The 21,954-nt window shown below is 40.0% G+C and overlaps 3 protein-coding genes across 3 annotated transcripts; 1 reads left to right on the top strand and 2 right to left on the bottom strand.

Annotated features, from left to right (window-relative positions):
* Positions 1-487: 487 nt before the first annotated feature.
* LOC146458404 (uncharacterized) lies at positions 488-4,291 on the bottom strand. Its single transcript, XM_085090662.1, has 2 exons — positions 2,817-4,291; positions 488-1,438 (listed from the first exon to the last, which is right to left on the bottom strand). Exons 1-2 carry the CDS (start codon positions 2,888-2,890, stop codon positions 850-852), a joined length of 663 nt encoding a protein of 220 aa, XP_084946788.1. The 5' UTR covers positions 2,891-4,291; the 3' UTR covers positions 488-849.
* A 218-nt stretch (positions 4,292-4,509) lies between these two features.
* On the top strand, positions 4,510-14,538 carry LOC146458403 (uncharacterized). Its single transcript, XM_085090661.1, has 10 exons — positions 4,510-4,795; positions 5,081-5,182; positions 5,870-5,959; positions 9,595-9,778; positions 10,405-10,481; positions 11,092-11,210; positions 12,127-12,236; positions 12,394-12,551; positions 13,189-13,390; positions 14,409-14,538. Exons 1-9 carry the CDS (start codon positions 4,685-4,687, stop codon positions 13,357-13,359), a joined length of 1,122 nt encoding a protein of 373 aa, XP_084946787.1. The 5' UTR covers positions 4,510-4,684; the 3' UTR covers positions 13,360-13,390; positions 14,409-14,538.
* Positions 13,453-20,137, bottom strand: LOC146458402 (uncharacterized). The gene is made up of 3 exons (XM_085090660.1): positions 19,319-20,137; positions 16,330-16,801; positions 13,453-15,859 (listed from the first exon to the last, which is right to left on the bottom strand). Exons 1-3 carry the CDS (start codon positions 19,732-19,734, stop codon positions 15,239-15,241), a joined length of 1,509 nt encoding a protein of 502 aa, XP_084946786.1. The 5' UTR covers positions 19,735-20,137; the 3' UTR covers positions 13,453-15,238.
* Positions 20,138-21,954: the final 1,817 nt, after the last annotated feature.

Below are 21,954 nucleotides of genomic sequence, written 5' to 3'. Positions count from 1 at the left end.
TTAGCACTTTACAATGACAAGGAAAGTTAAAAACTCAAAAACTATTGAAAACTATGCACGAACTTGAAAAAAAAATGACTATCAAAAAATGAGATGATGATGAATGTGATAATAGAAATAGCCTGAGTAGCAGTCATTTCCGTTTCCTTTAAAACCAAGGGCGGGCAAGCACGAAAGACGTGCTAGGGCATTGGACAAAAAGGAGCAAAAAAGTGCCCAATGCTTAAAGGAAACAGAAACGACTGCTACGCAGGCTAGTATAGAAATGCTGTTACGACCTGTATAACACACTTGCAGACTGTTTGTTTATGCTCAAGCTCTTGTAGCTCCTTGGTGTATGTTGGGGTGTTGTGAGACACGTTGAAAGAAAAGTGGGGCAAGGGTAATACCAGGCCTCTACAAACCGGCTACCTTTTGGTGTCAGAGTTTGTTTTTGTTTTTTTTGTAGCAGTAGTTCCGTTTCAAGATCGCAGCAGGCTCGTGAAGCTGCATGAAGCACATATTTCGTTTTGCCATTCATGACTCATTACAAGTATTCTTTTACACAGTCAGATAACATTAGGTAAGGCAGGAGATCCAGCAAGCGCTATTGAGCTAGTAACATTTCTATTTAGTAATCACTGAAGGCGTATGTAATTATATATCACAAATATCAAAGACCGGTGGGATTAATTTTAAAATACAAGTCTTATCTTTAATAATACCTGTTATAACACCCTATTGTACATTGTATGGTTGATTTTGAATATATAGTTTTAACAACTTCTCCAAGAAGCAAGCACAAACGAACATGTTAGAGAACTTCTAACTTGTAGTTGTTGACCGTGGATCACTGGCATTGCCACCTTGTTAGATTATTTGTGCATCTGGTGGTGCACCAGGAGGGTTGCCTTTTCCACCCTTCCCTCCCCCCTTACCATGATAGCCACCCCCCTTTCCTGTCCCTTTCCCAGCCGCACCCTTTCCACTGGTTACGCTGCTGTCAACTTTAATAAACATCAACTTGGCAGCCTTGATGGTGTACAAGATGTTTGCTTCCTGGCCTGTCAGGGGAAAGTTGGTCCCGCTTCTCATGCATTGCCTCCAGTTATTACAGAAACTGCATGTTGGTAGCAGTATCATATAGCCAATGTCGTGGTCAGACGTCTGGAAGGTGGCATAGACATGGGCTGTGGCACCGGCTGGTTGAGGATTACCGGTGTCTGCGTGACAATTTGGATTGGGGCAGTTGAAAACGCAACATGTCTGTGTGGTGACGGAACTTTGGGTACATCTTTCCCACAGGTGACCAGCACTTCTTCCGCACACAGGCGACCCAGACGCCGTTGGTATGGCAATCGCTGTTGGGTGATCACCCGTAGTCATCACAGCATGCGTAAAGGCCAGTGACCAGCCTGGTTTTAGTTGGAAAACTCCATTGCCCTTGTCTTCAAAAGCACTATGGAAAGAGTTAAGAATTGGTTCATGCTTAAGCGTGCGTATATGCAACAAACAACCTGGCGACAAACCAGAAAAAGTCGAAAAACAAATCCGCGCGAAGGAATTTATAAAAGGGAAAAGGTCTCAGCTTCTTTTACTTAGACAGGCTGATTGTAGGCTGTAAATAGCTGGTTTGCATTGCCGCCATGTTGGTGTACAAAACGAAAGAAAATTTGTTCATAAAAATGGAAACAAACCTTTTTTTACAAGTTAGCCAATCAGGATACGCGATTTTGATTAACGGTCACGTCTCCTTGCAAAGTCCAACAAGCAAGTGACGGAACAACAAATTATTGAAAACATGTCGTTTTGTATTTTATGGCTAACTTGTAAAAAAAGTTTGTTGGGTGGGCACGATAAGGCTCGTCGCACTGTAAGTCCCAGAGGAGAAAAATCTTATTGTTCCTGGACACCAACATGGCCTTCATGATGTCACATGCAAACCATCAATAGCGCTAAGTCCTGATCTATTTTTTTTTCGGGGGGGGGCGCTATGTCGCTTGTGTGAGAGAACAATTTTTCCTCGAACTTGCATTGCTTTCGCCATCAACGTAGGTAAGATTTCATTGGAGGTACGAGATAGTATACCCCGGGGCATTTGACAGCCTCGTGATTTCACGTCATAGCACACTTCTTTTCCTTCAACTAAGTTCACTAACAAAGAAGACGTGAAAACTGCAAAGGACTGAGAGCGATAATGCTGCTAGTTGTCGAAGGTTCTACGAGAGACCTAATCAGCCAAAAATAAACTGTAACACAAAAGTATCAGCCTTGCAGTTTGTGTTTCACTAACAAAGACAATAAATTCGTGATTACCATGCAATAAGGAGGACAAAATGCGACGATAGATCCACAAAATAAACGGTTACCGGAACGATCGATAATGAGACTAATTTGAGACGTTAAGGCTATAAAGTTATACCCGGAAACGAAGAAATCAGCTTTCTTTTTTAGATACCACGGGCGGGCATTTGAACGGCTCGTTTGTCCCTGCCGAAGGACATTTTCCGGTTTGAGAATGATGTATTAATCAGTAAATGACACAGGCATATTCAGAAAAAATCCGAGTGCTCCTATCAGGAGTCCAACCGAAGACTTTCCGATTACTAGTTCGGATGCTCTACCACTGAGCTACAGAAAACAACGTCATGCCCACAGGTCGGCCCTGATGGGCACCGCAGGAATTGGCTGATGCATTACGATAAAGCCCGCATCCAAGTTTAAACATCCAAGTCTGTCTGCAGGAAAATGTAGAGACCTCGACACTACTAAGATAACAAAGTATTCCACTTAAGATCGAACAGAAGTAGAAAACTGAAGCATTTGCAAAGCCTTACTTGTTGAAGTCTTCCTCAGAAATTCCAAAGTTTGCGTAAAACGAAGCGGGAAGAGAGGAAGATGATGCTGCCATCGCGTTTCGCGTCCACTGCTGAAACTTTCAGTTAATCCGTGTATAAAATTTCATTTGCGGTTTGTATATAATTGTATTCACAAAAGGTGGGGTATTAATAATCACATTGAAGTCATACTTTCCGCATTCTTAACAATTGTATACACTCTGTTTTTTTTATAAGAACGTCTAATTTTTGGAGCTGAGGCTGAACGTTCTTATATTTTTTTGCGATTTGAGGCTGAAAACGTTCTTAAGATGTTCTTAAATTACATAGTTATTAGTATACACTACATGTACATGTATTTTAGTAAATCACTGGACGCGACCAGGAAACCTATCAAAGTGCATTGCCTGCTGAGATATGGTATCAAGAACTCCTGATAATGGCAAACCGAGATGTGTGTCACCATTGTTAATGTTATACAAAACATGCCCTTAAGTATTTTGGTTAATTTACATCAGTGTTACCTTGATTTTTTATACAGATTAGCAAAATAAAAACGTTCTTAATCGACTCTCAGCCTGAGGAATGTTCTTAATACGTTCTTAAAATTTTGTTTGATCTCAGCCTCGACGTTCTTATTAAAAAAGGTTCTTATAAAAAAAAAAAACAGAGTGTAAACAAAGACTGGACAACGATAATGATCTTTAAGTTGACGTAAATGTTAAGCTGTTTATGGCAACAGTATGCTGTTTATGGCAACAGAAAAGAAAGAAAGAAAACAAAACAAGCAATTCAAGAGAAAGAATGAATGCAATGTGTACGGCAGATACTTCTAAACTTTGAGTCTGTGAATAGAATCCTTGAGTGTGACCATTCAAATGAAAGCTACTGCGCAGTATATTTCTGACGTACTCAGTTTAACTGCAGTAGCAAGGGAGACTGTATGGAACTGTCGGGTCAAAGCTACATCTGCTACATCCCTTTCATTTGAACAGCAAACTCTCGTGGATTAGCGTTTTCAATTCACGACTTGTTTCAGATTTTATTGTTATGGAAATCAGTTAACTTCGAATTGCTGTTTTCCCCATACCAAACACTGGGTTTCGTGCACTGTTACCCTTTTATGTAGCCTCTTTTCAAAATTGTTCGGTTGATGCTAAAAAGATTTATTGTTGCTGTATTTGGTCACTTGATAAGTGAGCCCTGAGGCACCTGCCAAAAAACTTTATGCAACAGTGGAGATTTATGTTTACTTATTTTTGTTTTTCTTTTATTTGAAGGAGTTTTTGTATAGGGCTAACCTCCAAACTTCCTTTTCTAGAAGTACTTTTCTTCTTAGTTTTATTTGTATATATAGTCTGCTTCTGGAATAAATAAAGTATGTATGTATGTATGTATTGACCCGTCGGGCATATCGGTCAGTTTAAGAATTTGGATGGCCATAAAGCGGTGTGCAAAAAAAATATCTGGGACCTTATGCACGCACACAAGTGCACGTGCGTTAAACTCACATAAAAACGTATGCAACGCATGGACCAATCAGAACTCGAAGCAAGCACCAGGGAATGACATTAAACGCGGAAAGACGCTTGTAAGCAAGTCATAATGACTTGTTTTCATGCGTCTCCCCGCGGTTAAATTGTTTAATTCTTGTTGGTGAAATAAGAAAGAGGCGCCGGCAAGTTTCACAGAGCCAAAAAAAAAGTTTCTCTGAGCTTAGCAAAGCAAAACTGAAGCAAACAGGACGGTTTGGAAAATAATTGTGCTACGTGCGCTCGTGCATGTTCTCGCTCGCGCTTTTTATCGCACGTGCTGAAAATCAACGACGACTATGACGTCACTTATTTCGCTGCAAGTGTAATGAAAGGATGAATTGCAGGAGTAGAGGAATTATCATTGCCTTTATAATAGGTGCACTTTTCATCTCGCAAATATCTTCATCTCCGCGTGCACGAGTAAAACAGAATAAGCTACGATCGGTGAGTGCATATTTCCTCATCTACTATATCTACATTTTGATCGACTTTCCTACAGGGCACTACGGAGTGGTAGGAATTGATTATATAAAAGAAAGACGCGTGATCTTTTAGTTGACTTTGTTTTGTTTCTCTCTGGTTTCCCTTCACGGAAACCGGCGTTTTGAAATTGTATTCCGCTCTGATAACCGATGGGTTTGTTTACAGTCGTACGATCCTTTGACAACCGCAATTAAAGAAAGTCACTTTGTTTTAACCAACTTCTTTTCTTCATTATTGATTTATCAGCGCCGCGCACTTTCAGAGGACATAAAAAGTTGCAAACATTGGAAATTCGAGACTACAGATGACCCACACTTTGCAGATGTACATGTCAACTTACATAATACGGTAAGTCGGAGTTTTTGGTTATGTCAGTTTTAGGTCCCCGGCAGAGGAGGTGATTATTACATCAAAAGAACTTTAACCAGTATTATGAAAGGTGTTCGTCATCGTGGTTTTAAAGGATAGCTGAGTTTAATCGTTCGTCACACGTGAAACAAACGATTAAACTCAGCTATCACCTTTAACCAGATTTCTTGCTGTAACAGACAGGCACGATCAGTTTCCTCGATCATTTTTCGGGTCAGGCTCTGTTGACTGTTTCTGTTTTTCTCGCAAGAGAATGATCTAAAACATAATTTTTTTTCTTCAGTTTGCTCTATCAAAACCTTTTGAGCTTCTGCCTCCCTCACTCCGTGATACGAGATCCAGACCGCTTCTAGAGACCCTATGCAAAAGTGGCAGACATTTTAATGTTCTTTCGTTTGCATTCAAATTAGCCTTACTAGCCTCATTCTTGCAAAATAATATTTTACCTTGACCGAGGCTAGTGAGGCTAATTTGAATGCCGACAAGAGGATATTAAAATGTCAGCCATTTTAACATCAGGTCAAGTACAGATATTTTCTATGAACAGATTTTCGCAAAAGCTTAGGCTTGCGCCTTTTTATCGTGGTCTTTGTGTGATAAATGCGGCCGGCAATGCGTGCTAACAACGTGAGTACTTGAACTTATTCCTATTTCGTTATTCACCAGGCAAGTGAAACAAAGAAAATGTCAGTGGCCCTACAATGTGCAACGATGAATAAAATACTGGAGCCCAAGTCGGCCTTCAAAGTTCTACCGGTAAGTAACGGTTAAAAGCAAGTTTAAGGTGGGAGTACACGTGAATTTGAATGGAATTTTAAGAGGTTTAAAGTAGGAATAAAAGAAAGAAAATTATTTTTGGAGCACCAACAGACAGTTGCCCCCAACCCACGGAGCACACCAGGGTTGGTAGGGGACTGTTTGGGTGTCCATATATAAATTTTTAACTTCAAATTCTAACTTTTAAACTACATCAAATCTTAAATAATTCTTCTTTCTCCAAATTTTACTACTCCTTTGAGAAAAACTATCTCCTCCCAAATATACCTAAAAATCACCAAAAAATTTACAAAACACCCCAAAACATTGATTTGTGTTTTGAGCATAAGGTTTTTGTATTGCCTGAAATGCGAATGAGATATTTCTATTAAACCGATTTTAAGCGGCGTGAAAACCACGGCCTTAAGGCAGCATTCACACTTGAAACAATGCCCCAGCGCGGCGACTGCTCGTACGTATGGCGGTTGATGTGTGTCAAAATTAGTCTAATAAAATTTATTGAGGAGTTTCCTGTATTTTGACTGTTGTCTTGTATTTTAATAGTCGACTGCTTTGTCATTTTGAGTGTGTTGCCATTCTGAGGCCGTTCTCATTTTGCGTATGTGCGCTCATTTTGAATGCGTTCTCATTTTGAGTGTGCTCTCAGTCAGAGTGTACTCTCATTTTCAGCCGACCAGTTCCCATTTTGAGTCCGTCCCCATTTCGAGAGTGCTCTCACTTTGAGTGTGATGTCATTTTGAGTGTGCTCGCATTTTGAGTCTGTTCTCATTTCGACAATATCCCAAGACCCCACGCGCGCTTTTCTCGATCTCATTCCCCACTCGAAGCAGCACGGTTACCAAGCAGCACTCGAAGCATATATTAAATGGCGGCCCCAAATATGAACTCGGAGGATGCTAGCAAGAAATCTTGATGTTGCGCAGCAATTGCAATCATGTGATAGAGTTACACAAACCTCGCAAATGAGTCCGACGGAGAACGGGCAAACTAATGTCTTACGGCCAGACAAGGTCTTCGACGAATTCGCGGGAAACGTGTTTTTTCCACGCCATCTGGCCGTATTGCTATTCCTGTCAGGGACACGTTTACCAAACCATTTGTTTGCCTTGCAAACGAAGACCAGACGATGCCACCAAGTGTCCAAAAGAAAATCCAACTTGGTCTTGCTCAACTTGGTGAAAGAAAGGTTGTATTTGAAAGGGACGGCGATTCGAGGCATGTACATGAAAAACTCGTATGACTTACCGCTTACTTGAACGTCCAACATCACATTCATCATTAATAAACACTTCAGCGCCGCTCGGTATTTTTTGTACGAGGCATTTTTATTTCAGTTTTTGCAGATACTGAGCTCGCTGTATCTTATGCCCATATTTGGACAAGTAGTTCCACAGGGTCTCCAATTGTTAAGCAAAACAATAACCTTTCATGCGAGTGACAAAATCATTCTCAAACTGATCTGAAATAATTTACAGATGCGCACAAAGAAAATTGAAGTTACCTCACAGTAATCTAAAAGAAATCCTTAAAGTACCTAAAAGAAATCCTTGCCATTATTTCAGCCATCGGATCCTGATAAAAGAATACGCATACGACAAAATAAACAAATCCTCAATATTTCTTGTATATGTTTTCAATTGGCCGCCATCTTGAAACCTCACTCTCCCAAAACATACCGACTTTCACAATCATCTTAATCGATATTCGACTTACGCGTAATACGCTTCTCTGAACAGAGCTTATTCTTCACCACAGTTTACCTGACTGACAAAACCACGCACAGCGCCACAATCAGTTACCTTCCAAAGTTTAATTAGTGTTTTAATTACATTCTTATATGCTGGTAAAATTCGTTTAGTTTGTTCTTTTAGTTTGACCTTTCTTCCAAAGTCGGTCGAAATTCTTCTTGCAAAATAAAGCATGCAGTTTATTTTGCTGAGTTTCCATGATGATAATCAGTTGCTATATTTCTAGACAAGGACTTCATCGGACGGACTAACAATTTTTTTCCCTTGACTGAATCCACGATTAAAAATTAACTGAAGTTTTTATTTTGCAGTGTACAACTGTGGGCAAAAATCAGAAACCCAAACAACTAAGAGAAATTGGGCCTATTCCTTTTTTGTTATACATCAATGACTTACCGAATTGCTTGCAGTTTTCACAGACTAGGATGTACGCTGACGATAATAGCTTGACGTTTGCTGGTACTGACGTTAACCATTTAAATGGTCCTTATTATGATCGAAGCAAAGTGTACACTTGGTTATCAGCCAACAACCTTACTTCAAACCTAGCAAAAACGCTGTTTCCTATCATTGGAGGAATACTGCCTTATCATAAGGCTTGTGCTTATGTCGTCCCTGTTCTCACTGGTGAACTGAAAACGGCGACATAACATGACATAAGCATAACCATAAACGCAAGCAGGTGTTCTCACTTGCTTAACAGATACTAGGGAATTTAAGAAACCACAACGGCAACGCCAATTGAAAACGTCGTTTGAAAATATAACTTCGAGTTACTTGCACTACTTTGCGATTATTCCAATTAGTTTAACTTGTACAGTATATATGGCCGAACTAGCAAGTAACAGAACTGGTGGAAATGGCGTTCAAGTGGAGACTAAAAAAATTACCGTCATGTGTTCACGTTCTCCACCAAACTTTGAGTTTGGTTTTTTCACGTTCTTGTTTGGCCGAGCAAGGTGGAAAAATGTACCAAAATTTAAAACGCACGTGAAGTTCTCGTTGCCGTCGCCCTAGTAGCTTCTTAAACTCCCTAATAACAGTTTACAGAGAAGATGGCTATGATGACTATGATTAGATCTGCAAGTAAACGGCGGGAATTGTTACAGTGATCTGTTCCAAAATGTTATACAAAGTTTCCTCCGCGGTTGAGAAAATTGTTTGTGTTTTAGTTAAAACAGTTTATGATGTCTATCATGCAGTTTATGCGTCTCATTAGCCGAGGAGATCGAGAAAAGCGCGCGTGGGGTCTTGGGATATTGTCGAAATGAGAACATACTCAAAATGCGAGCACACTCAAAATGAGAGCACTCTCGAAATGGGGACGGACTCAAAATGGGAACTGGTTGGCTGAAAATGAGAGTACACTCTGACTGAGAGCACACTCAAAATGAGAGCGCATTCAAAATGAGCGCACATTCGCAAAATGAGAACGGTCTCAGAATGGCAATACACTCAAAATGACAAAGCAGTCGGCTATTAAAATACAAGACAACAGTCAAAATACAGGAAACCCCTCAATAAATTTTATTAGACTAATTTTGACACACATCAACCGCCATACGTGCGAAACTGTCTGTTCACTTTCCGTGTTCAGAATCTCATCTGGACCTTTTCTGTACACCCACGAACTGTTAGGGTTAATTATCTATTTTTTTCTTTTAGCTTCACCAGCGTTATAAGCTGTTTTTATTGTCAGACCCAAACAATTTTGAAATACAAAGTTCCCTTCCGTAATTAGCTCTCACCGAAAACAAGCCTCTAGAAAGTTCTTGGAATAAAAATAATCCCGCGGATAATTTCCAAAATACTACGGTACAGAGAAAAGGAAAGAAACTAAAAACTTCAATTTTTGTTCACTTTCAGGGCAAAACCCATAAATTCACATTCAGAATTGCCGTTGCATCAAGATTTTACCACCGCGACTCAAGCGTGCGCAAACACAAATGTCAGCTGTCTACGTGGAACGATGACGCACACAGTCTAGTCACCTGCAAATTTAACATCAGCGTTTGGCCCAATGGAATGTTCTATTACAAATGCTCTAAATGTGAGTAAGCCAATCCTGAACAACTGAGGAGTTGATTAAAGAGTAAAGCAGTTTGTGGAGTGGGCCACACTTCCGAAGAACCGTGATTTGTATTTTCTTTAGCTTTGTTTAATATTGTAAGCGGTGTGATCGCAATCGATTCTTCCCTACCCTTGTTTTCCGGCCTTCGAGATTCTCAGTAATGGTCCATATTGTGTATGCTGCTTGCGTCTTTTCTATTGTGATGGACCAAAGTGATTACTAGTACTTTGTTTTTGGTGTTATAATTCGCGGCTAGTTGAAAACTGCTTCACTGCATTATGCAAATGGTCAAAACATCATAACGCCCCATTTAATAATAACGACCATTTTAAAGTAAGACCACAGCTAGTTACTTGCTTTTCCGTGCTTTGTATGAGAATAATGGGGCACACGCTTTTGCTCCTAAAAAAGGCTAAAGTACTAAAAAAAAGTCTTGATTGTTGTTAAGTGTCATTTCTAATTCTCGTTGGTTCATAGCCTCATTTCGTAATTTGGACCTGGAAAGAGTGCCCAAATATCTTGGTTTTCCTCGTCGGACAGAGAGTTTAACGTCGTTAACGTTATCACCTTAAAACTCTTGTGTATATTCTTTTGTTTTTGTTTAGATCATAAGAATCAGTTGACAGTTTCACAGTCCACTACAACAAGAGCCAAGCATATTGACCTGTACAACAAGGCAGACGTAGGTGTAGTTTCTTGTTTTCTGTGTAATTTACATTAATACAAAACGAAAATATGCCGTTATATTAAAAGGCTCCTGATTAAACCCCGCTGGGGCTTTCAGGCTGGGCCTCAAGAAGGGCCAGGATCTCATTCGATAGATGAGGGGAACCTTTTCAAATCACGAGTTTTGGATAAAAATTGAATTAGCTTATCAGAAAATATTTCCTCCCAACTGACTGAAACGTAACAGCAATTGGCAGTGCGTCACATTTCACATTACCTTTGTAAAGCTGCAATGCTTCTCCCACATTGAGGACCAAGTTTTCCATAGACAAACCGGCGACTGATGTTTTTTTTTTTCATTCGGAAACGGCTGGCGTTTTATAACAGGGAGGAGGCGAGGCGCGCGGGAGGGGGGCGGGGGTGGGGGTGTTTGCTGGCTTCATGGAGGCTTATTAAGAGGAAGCTTATTAAAAAAAAACTTATTAGAAAACGGGGGAGGGGGAGGTCTTAAGAGAGTTTTACAGTAAACGAACAACAAACAAATAGGGAAATAAAGGAAAAATAAACGAACGTTGAATGAAGCCGTGTTGGTCACTCATTGGTCTCTCTTTACTAATCTTCGTTAGCGTTCCATATTTCTCATCAACTCGACCTGTAAACCAGTGATATTGACTCTGCAACTCGTCGATATGTACAAGAACCTTGACAAAGGTCAGGAATGGACCCTGGAATTTCCACTGTCTTGGTAAGTAACAAGGGAACACCTAGCACAACCTTGAGAAGAGTGCCTGGGAACAAGATTGTACCTTTTTTGTTGGCAAGGATCAGGACACGATGGCTTCGCCCTTTTCGAGAAAGCCTGGGTGACTAAACCGGCCCAAATAGAGGTTTCTATTTTTTAAAAATCTACTTTTCATTGATTGCAATTGATGGCAACGGTTGGTTCAATCTTACCCAATGCGTTCCGCAAAATTATAAAGAGTGTCAAATATATTTTTCAATATATGTAAAAAGTGAATTTTTTTTTAGTTTTCGGAAAGGGTAGAAGTCTTATCGAGACTTCTGAGAAACGAGTCTGGGACCGACACTTCTAAGGCGAGTCGAAAGTCTCACGCAGTAATAAGTCGAACAATTGCCTGGCTATTACAATATGTTTGTTTCTTAAGGACGGATTTAACCTAAATTTGAATGAAATTTGAAGAGGTTTTAAGAAGGGATAGAAGAAAGAAAATGATTTTGGAACACTAACAGACAGTTGATACCCACGCAAGAGCACCCCATGTTACTAGTGGACTAACTTGGTGTCCGTCTATTAATTATTAACTACAAATTCTAATTTTAAAACTTCACTAAATCTTCAATATTTCTCATTTCTCTTAATTTTACCAATCCTTCTAGAAAAACTATATCCTCCCAAATATACCCAAAAATTCACAAAACACCCCACAACACAGATTTACGGGATGATGATAGAGTTTTTGGATTGCTTAAAACGTGAACGAGATATTTCCATTAAAGCCATGTCAAGTGGCGGAAAAATGGCGTTTAGGTGAAATCCCCCTTAAACAGTTAATAGAGTGGTATGTAAAGCTAAAAGAGTATGCGTACTTTTAAAATTCTGTTTGATTGATTTTGTTTTAATTTTTGTTGTGAACAAACAGTTCAGGAGCTACGAATTTGAATTACCACGGAAACTGTTCTGTCAGCATATACCATGTCTGCCGTGAAGTTACCACCCATGTGGAGACGGTCAAGTTTGAATTCTTAGATGGTGAGTTTATTGAACTGTTACGTAAGCTTACACTTTCCTTCTTGCGTCGTCGTTACGTATGTAAGCTGTTTATTACGTTTTCCCACAGACAAACAACACAAGCTAAGCTACAGGCAGGGTGAATATTAAAACTTTCACGTTGTTGGTTTTGTTACAGGTGAAATTCCTGAATGTGAACACGTGAAAAGCATTCTGGGTAAATTTGTGAGGAATAGTTTTGCAGCATCTTTGGGAGTCAATGATGACTGGTCAGCGGCATTGTCCATTATTGCAATCGTGGAACTCATATTGATCATAGGAACTGTTCTTGTAAAGGTATTTCAACTTCTTCTTCTCTCTATTAACCCTATTCAGCCTGGGAGAGGAGGGGTGGGGGTTGACTTTGAGTATTCTTAACTTTCTAAATACGAAAGCAAACACCACCAAAGTTGGTGACTTTTCATAAATTATGTGGCAAGTGCGTGTTGGATACAAGATGATAGATAGCCAACGAGGTGCGCAGCGCCGAGTTGGCTATAATCACCTCGTATCCAACAAGCGCTAAATCTTGCTGATTTAGTGATATTTTCTTTTTCCCTGGCTTGCACTTTTACCATATTTGCGGGGCATGGTATAATGACCCATATTCTATGGCCGCTAAACTAATCAAAACTCTGGAACTGCGTTATCCAATTGACAGGCCACTCTTTTCCAAATTTGGATTTTTTTTTTACCTTATGCGAAATTTAATTTTTTTACTTATACCTTTTACACTTCTTAAAATACAAAAAAGAACCAATGACTTGATTGTCACGTGATATGATGTCATTAGGAAACAGTTTTGGACATACTGTATACTATATGCCCTCGAAATCTCATTCAAGTAGCCTCAATGTTCTTGGAGTTAATTTCTTGAATCAGGTGAGCATGTGGCTGAGGTGCTTATGGCGTTAATTTGGTACTCCACTTTCAGTTCATTTGTGTTGGGTTTACCAAAGGCTGGAATTCTTCAAAAAAGGAGTTTTGCGACCGGTTTAACGACACCTTGAGACTGTCGCCTGGTTCGTCAGCAACTAAAGTAACAGATGATGAACCCAAGCCTGGTAAAAGTAAGGCTGAAGACCGTAGAATCCTGCTGGAGTAGAACAACGAAAAGGAGAATAAGATCTAATGAAGTAAGTTCTGTATTAGTGATTAGAGTCTCCTTAAAACCACAACAACGCCAACACAAATTGAATCAAAAAAAGGTAAAGGTGACTTAAAAAGTACGTTCACCTTGTTTTCTACTGTCTACATTTTTTATTAAACGAAACTGAATCGAAATCGTCAACTCAAGCTCTATTTGTTCTCTTAAGAAATCTCTTGAGACTAAACATATTAATGACTATGAATAATATTAAATCTCCTAGCGTATCTTTTAAGTTAATTTTTTTGCTCAGATAATGACTTTTCACTATAAATACCACCCCAGTGTAATATTTTGTCCCTTAATTGTTTCTGGCCATTGATGGACCGGGTCGGAATGGATTGCAACTTGAAAAAGGTTAAGCTAACTCTTTTCAATTTTTTTTTCATTTTCGTCTCCAAAATGCGCTAGAACAGATCATGAGTTAATTGTTTTAAAAATTCAATTGATTTCTTTCCCTCGGTGTTCTAGAATTGTTTTTTTTGCAACTAACCTTCATTGCTCCATTTTCATCAGAAAAAGTCAAAATTCCAGTGACACTTCCTCTTTTAAGGTCCCTAATAATTTTGAAACAGACACCTGAAAAAATTGAGTATGGTAAATGGTAAATGGGAATTTCAGTGGAATCCACGGAGTGGCTCTTCTCTCCGCTGTTTCCAGGCCGAATTGGAATTTGGAAATGTAGATTTTTGTGGAGGGAGGAAAACCGGAGTACCCGGAGAAAAACCCTCGGAGCAGGGACGAGAACCAACAACAAACTCAACCCACATATGACGCCGAGACCGGGAATCGAACCCGGGCCACATTGGTGGGAGGTGAGTGCTCTCACCACTGTGCCATCCCTGCTCCCCATGGGTATGAAATAGGTCGTCGTTTTTTTTTTCGAACATATTTATATTATTCTATATTATTTTTTATTATTTTTTCATGTTATTTTATTCTGGTATTCTCCAGTTAGGTTTAAATGTATCTTTTCTTCATTGTTTACTATCCCTTTTTTGTTGCAGGAATTTTATCCGCGGACGGACAAGTGAGGCAGCTGAGTAAATAACTTGAAAATAAAATGAAATGAATATAACCACTATCTCAAAGTCGTTCTCTAACACAAAAATATAATTCTGTTTTCTTGTTCTGTCAGTAGCTTGATCTTTAGTCCATCGTATTTCAACTCGCTCTGAGATGAAGAGTTTTTTTAATTCGGAAACCTCACTGCGGCGAAAGACGTTGGGCTCTGCCTCGTTCCATGACACTCTGGCAAACTTATAGGTCGAGCAGAGCTGTCTCAAGAAAAAAGCTGAATTTTATTGACACTTCCAAAAATATGTCTTGATTTCCACGTCTTCTGCACATAATCCCAGTTTCCTCCCGAGTCAGCAACTGTTTAACGGTGCCATTTTGAAAATGTACTCAAAATGGCGGCGGTTCACGCAAAATGGGGATATTTGCAGAAGAAGATGACAACGAAGAAGAAGAAGGGCAAGTAGGAGGAAGAAGAAGAAGAAGAAGAAGAAGAAGAAGAAGAAGAAGAAGAAGAAGAAGAAGAAGAAGAAGAAGAAGAAGAAGAAGAAGAAGAAGAAAGAGGAGGAGGAGGGGAAGGACGATGGAAAGAAGAACAAGACGAACAAGAAGAAAGGAACTGGAAGTCAAAGACATTAGTTTGATTGAAATGTCGATAAAATTCAACTTTCTGATAGAGAAAACTCTTCTCGAGTAGCCGACCCTCATGTTTCCCACTGCTTGTGCTCGAACAGACACAACGGGACGGACGTACACACAGACACCTCATTGTAAGACGCAAGACACTATAGTGTGAGGGGAGAACAAGTCAGCTGTATTTTTAACTGCGTAACCTCAAATATTCAAGTCGGCTTCCATCATCAGGTCGATTCCATAAATTCTTCATCATATTCAAAACATCAGCCACTTTGCCTTCGTTGCAATCGCTCACGTAATCAATGGATTCAATCTTGGAAGCTTGCTCCGTGTTCACTCTGACGTAATACAAAAACGTCTGCAGCGACCAATCAGGATTCACGTCAATCATTTGAGCCTTAGTTACCGCGCCAGAATACATGACCGGGATAGTTGGTCCAGTAATTTCAAAAACCTCCAGAACGGTTCCGGGACGAAAGCCGAGAGAGCGAAGAGATTTCTTGTAAGAAGAGCACTCGTTGTACATATCTTTGACTGGCAATGTTTCAACGCCTTTGTCCGACTTGGGGAAATTCCTCTTTCCGTTTGATATGAGAAATTTGGCATATTCCTCTTCGTAAGAAGTATAAACCATTCTTCCAACTTTAAATATATTATGCTCCTCGCCTGGAAGGTACAGGGCCAAGAAACTCCATGGTTTTAGTCGAAATGTTTGACGTAGCTGACGATCCAGGAATTTCAGAGGAAGAGACAAGTTAATCTGGACCTCCTTCATTTGATTTCCAACCAATGATGTGATAATAACCTGTAGAAGGAAGTCACAGAAATTGTTCAGCTTAAAACCAGGTGAACTGTTGAGTGAAAATTAATCTCTCGCTTCTTTGAGCGGTTTTCAAAACAGTGTCGTAAAACCAAAACCAAAGTAATCAATCCAACCAATCACAACAGACTTAAATGAGCAATTCAGACTGAGTACGAAGCAAAACCATGTAACCGAGGTAAAGAAGAAAGAAGAGAGGAGAGAAGTTGTTCAGCTCAAAACCAGGTGAACTGTTGAGTGAAAATTAATCACAAAGTTCTTTTATCTTTTTTCAAAACAGTGTCGTAAAACCCAAACCAAAGTAATCAATCCAACCAATCACAACAGACGTAAATGAGCCAATCAGAATACGAAGCAAAAACATGTAACCGAGGTAAAGCGCGGGAAAACACTGCGAGAAAGTTACAGTTGCTATTGACTTTGTTTCTCACTGGTTGCAAAATGCAAATACTTACATCCTTCATGGAAGCTGTAGTTAAATCTCGCTTTGGATTACCAGCCAGACACGAAATGTTGGTCAGCGGTTTGCATGACGAAAACACGCAATCATAATCTTCCTCTTCAGTCTGAAGTACGTCGTCATCCTCCATATGAATACAATTTTTAAAAACATTAACTTTCAAGTGGCTTCCTAGTTTTAACTTTTGTCGTAAAAGGAGCAAAACCTCGCTGATTATCATGTCTTCTTTCACCGCCAACATAGTGCTTTCCCCGCGGATGTGTCTTGGCCACAAGTTAAACTTTACTTGAATGAATGATTCCGGTCGAAACTGTTCTTGGTAATGATTGGGCAGGTATTGGATCTCACTCCGAGGCATGCTTGTCATGTTGACAGCCACTGACCTCAAACACTGCACGGACAAAGACGCAGGAGCATGATCCACGTTTGACTTAACCATTACTTTGCCGTCAATTATCTCATGTTTCCTAGAGAGGAGTTAAAATTGAAGACAAGTAGTATGAGACGAACTCAAATAAAACCGGCACGGAGAACCCCCACTTCTTCTTCCTTGAAAAAGGAGTGCCAGGGACGCTTATTCCACCCGAAAACATGTAAAACCTGTTATACTGAGCGATTTTTCTAGCAAAGTACTTGTTACCAACTTGTCGCACCGTTGCGAGACACAATCTCGTCCCCAGGGCAAGCGCGATATTCAAAATGGAGGACGGCGGCGAAGGACAAGCTGCAAAATACTCCACGAATTAAGGAGTACTTTGTCACGTGCCACACACCAGATTTTCCTCCTCGCGCCTCGCTACACTTTTTTCTGGGATCAAATATGGCTGCCGGAAGGACGCCAGCCATACTTGATCGCGAAGACCCCGAGGACAAAGTTGTGCGAGACAATCCGTACGAAACGTGTCTAATGTCAGGCGCGTAGCTAAGGTTTCGATAGGGGTGTTCGTTGAGCCCTAAATCTTGTAGAGCGCCGGAGGTACTCTTACTAGGGGGGTCCTGGGGCATGCTCCCCCGGAAAGTTTTGAAAATCTAGGTTCCCGGAAACCCCGGGGGGGTACTCCCCTATATAAGGTATATAGGTATGTGCCGCCCCAAAGGGTATGGTTTTTGAGCCGTTTTGGTCTGAAAACGGGTATAGATTTTGATAATTACGTTCTGAAATCGGGTCGGGTTTTTGGGGCCGGGAACATTTACGAAAGCTTACAAACATATTTTTCTTCTCAGTACGTAACTGGAACGACTAACTGATAGCGAGAAAAAGAAATAGATAAACTATGTCATTCCAGCTTACTTTTACTCCTTGCGTCAACTTCCGTTCGGCACTGATGCATAATTATCAGGTCTGAAAACGGGTATGAATTTTAAAGGTCAGGTCTGAAAACGGGTGTGAAAAATGGTATGTTTAGGTCTGAAATAGGGTCGGGATTTGAAGACCCGGGCGGCACACCCCCACCAAGAATCCCGAGGAGTACCCCCCCCCCCCCCGGGCCGGAAACCTCATTTCCTGCATTTTGAGACCCATTTTAGGCAAATCACAACTTTGTTTTACAGCAGCTTTTTAAGCTATAAATTATACATCATTTCGACGGCATAATTGTTTAAACAAGAAAGTTCAATGTACATTTCGTGCCCTGTCAAGTTCTGATAGCTATTCGATCTGCTGATAGTCATACACCAAGCTGGTAAACTGCATCATTGTCGGGTGTAGGCCTTCGAACAGATTGACTATCTCGTCAAGATTGACAGGCATATCATATTTGATATGCATTAGAGCCAGGGCAGACAGCCTACTCTCTCCCATGGTACACCTCATGTAGTCGTTCAACCTCCTCAATGTGCTTATGGAACGTTCACATTCACATTCGGAGGAAAAGAGTTGTGGAGAGGGTAGGTCATCTTGATAGAGATCCACCAAATCAGTGAGCATGAGCTGCTGAACATTGACCTAGCTTTCTCTAATTACAGAGGGAACTAGCCCAAGCAGCTTACAGATCCTTAAAATGTTGAATCTCCAAGGGTTCTTGACAATTTTTGTTTTTACTGAGGATAAGCCATTAAAGAACGGGTTTATATCTCTCTTTTTTTTGGTTGATGTATTTCGACCACAGGAACTTTATTTAAAAGTTTTTCTTCCACCATTATTGATCTTCAAAGGGGGTTCGTTCGAACCCCTCGAACCCCCCCTCCTACGCGCCTGAATGTCGTGAATTGTTATACTGGCTGATTATAATTGAAATACCTGGTGCAAATTGAAATAACACTTCTCATATTCGCGCGGGAACTTAATTTCTCTGCCCTAGTTCCCGCGCGTTTTAAAATTTCCGCGTTCGTCAGAATTTTGCCTTTTGTTGACCGTACTGTCTGAGAGTCAGGAACAGGCTACATATTGGGCTGATGCTGTGGAAACTGTCCATAATTCGATTCTGTAATTCAATCGCAATTCGTGCCTAGCATGAACACGGCTTTATATTTTCGTCGACTTCTGGTGTGATACTCAGGGTAACTGGGTGGGCGAGGAAAATTTCATCTTCAAGGAAAGCTATTTTTAAACGTTTTCTTCACGGAAAGGACAAGCCCCCCAACAAATTCAACAACAGTCACGATTTTTTTGATTAATAAGGCAAAATTAAATACCGGTAAATAAAACCGGTCTTTTTCCAGGATTAAATTTTGCAGATATATTTTTACCCTACAAAATTTTATCTTTGAGTTGACCTTTGAGCTTAACAGGAAACTGTCGTGTCTAGAGAATCGCATATGCAAATGTTGTTTTGGTTTATGCCATTACTTAAAAATTTATCACGGACTGATTAAACTGGATCGCTTCTCCTAAAACCCATCATATTAAGGGCTGCTTCAATCGACGATGTTACACGTTTGTCATGGCCATAAAAGACAATTATTGCTGTCATGAACGACACATAATACAAAATGGCATAAAGAAAAAAAAAAGAGAGAGAGAAAGGCATTGATTATCGCCTTACCGTAAAATATTCTCCGCGTTGCTTGAATAGATAAAATTAAGGCAAAATCGCACAAAATTTTCAGGGGAAGTCCCTTCTCGCAGAAACATGACGTAAACCAAGTCATTTTCGACAGTAACGTTCACCGTGTCCCAGTCATAATGGAAAACCACTCGCTCACCGCTAAAGCGACCGAAGATCGGTGAAACTGTGAGGTCCAACTCGTGATATTTCACGTTGAATTGACTGAACTGATTGTTGTACGTCGAAGAGACAACATCTGCGGGATCCTCGATGTATTTGTACTTAGGGTTTGGATTTCGCGATAGGAATCCTCTCGCTGTGGTTCTTGTAAGCTTTAAAATCTCGCTTTCAGGCATTTTTCGCTCGAGCAGATGTTTAATCAACGGCCTTCTCGGGCAAACAGTTGTGATCATTCATTCCTCGTGTGATTAATTATTCATTTCGCCATGGTAATAACTGGGGCCCAGAATTCATTCAATATGGACGATACCGTGACGCATCTTACTATCGACTGTTGAAAAGCAACTGGTTGAAATATTATAAAAATATGACAGTCTCTGCGGGATATTTTCTCTAAGAATATTTGACTCAAGTATCGCCCTACGAGAAACAATATTGTATGACATTATCACAAGATATGTGATTGGATATGAGATGAGAGATAGCCCTGTTCAACAGTGTACAAGGCGCAGGCGCGAAGCCGAGTTGGCTCACAAGCAAGATTGAAATAATTGTTTAATTAAAAACAAACAAATTCGAAAAATCTTGCTAGATCTTGCTGATTTTGCTTTGCCATAAGGAAAAGAACAGGGGCACCCAACGGATCGTTTCGGTAAATTATCTGTTCGGAAGGGAATTTTCACCTCGAACTTTCGTGTTTTTGGATTGATTAAAATGTCGTTTCGGGTGCCGAAAAAAGGTCAGCTAATATTTTCGGAAAGGAAATAAGGCCTAAGGATTTCCGTAAATGGGCAAAGATGCCCTACTAATTTCGAACAGACTAAGGTTGCCGTAGAATGACCGAACAGATAAAAATATTATAGAGCGGCCTAAAATGAACCTTCAGGGCCGGGTTGTTCGAAAGCCGATTAACGCTAATCCATGATTAGAAGTTAACCGAGGTTTTCGTCTCGCTCATTACAAATGATAAAGATAAAGATAAAGATAAAGATAATGATAATGGTAAAGAAAAGTCTAAGGTAAAACTTAGGACAAAAATCTTTTAGATGAATCCTTATGGATTAGTAAATATACTCAAATCAACGGTTCACGTTAACCCAGGATTAGCTTATTCGGGCTTTGAACAACTGGGCCCAGAGCTTTAAAGGCACTCCAGATAGCCTAAAATAGCGTTTCAAAGGATCTGAGAGAAAACTATCGTTGGGTGCCCCTGAAAGAAGACGATCCGATGGCCGCTATATCTCGAGCATGCTATAATTAAATATTATTACACAAGCGCGTGTTGGGTGTGAGATGACCTCGTATCCAACAAACGAGAGTGGAATAATTGTTTTACTAAAAAGCAAGAAATATTGCTATATTTTGCTGATTTCGTTTTGCAAGAATCAACTTGATGGTCACTATTTCTCGGGTGTGGTATATATAAACAATAGCCTCCATTTGGCACGAAAATATGCTCAGATATTTGTCTGCGGATATTATCTGTTCCGAGAAGCGAACAGTTTTCCGAGAGCGAAGCTCGAGGAAAACTGTGAGCTTCGAGGAACAGATAATGTCCAAGGACAAATATCTGAGCATATTTTTAAAGCCAAATGGAGGCTATTGTGCGTTATTATCCTTCAAATATTTTTCGCAACATGTAGCAACGAGCTTGAGTATTTGAACATTTCGTTTAAGAACAGTTTACCGTCAAAAACGTTTAGAGCGTATGTTGTTTTCTGATACTGCTTTATCGACCAGCAGGTTTATCTCTCCTTCTGTCACAAAAGCAAACCGTTCTCCAATCTTGAAATTAATTTTAATTGGCAAGACGCGCCTTGAAGTTTTTGAAATTGGGGAATATCACTTGGGAAATATCATCGGATATTCCCCAGTTTTAGCAGGAGTATATTTGGTCACGTGAGGCGTTTAGACCAATCGCGCGCGAGCGAAAATATTTGATGGATTATAATGGCTCATATACCATGGCCACTAAGCCAATCAAATCCCTGGAATTGCATTGTACAATGATCCAGTTTTTAATAATTAACAATTATTCTACGAGTGCGTCGGATAGACAGATAACAAGGCGCGTAGCGTCGAGTTGGCTATAATCATCGCATAACAATCAAGCGCAAGTCGAATGATTGGTTTATTAAAAACGAGCAAGAAATATTGCTAGATGTTACCGATTTCATTTTGCAAGAAGACGATTTCATTGGCGTTTTTACTCAGGTATGGTATAATGACTGAAATAATATTTCATAGCAGCTAAGCCAAACAAAATTCGAGAAATTCAGTGATCCAATTTTTAATAATTATGGACGGAACCACTGTTTTTCAGTAGACCTTTTCCCACGAAATATTTGGTCAGTATGGTTTAACTCATTATGTGCAGCGGCACCAAAGGGTGTTTTTTGGTCTGAAATAGGGTATAGATTTTAACCAGTTTGGTTTGAAAGTCTGTAAGTGGG

Source organism: Pavona decussata, unplaced genomic scaffold, assembly GCF_977016875.1.
Source record: "Pavona decussata unplaced genomic scaffold, jaPavDecu1.1 SCAFFOLD_233, whole genome shotgun sequence".
Classification (NCBI taxonomy): domain Eukaryota; kingdom Metazoa; phylum Cnidaria; class Anthozoa; order Scleractinia; family Agariciidae; genus Pavona; species Pavona decussata.
The sequence above is the reverse complement of the archived record's forward strand: the minus strand, read 5'-3'. Positions and strand labels throughout refer to the sequence as shown.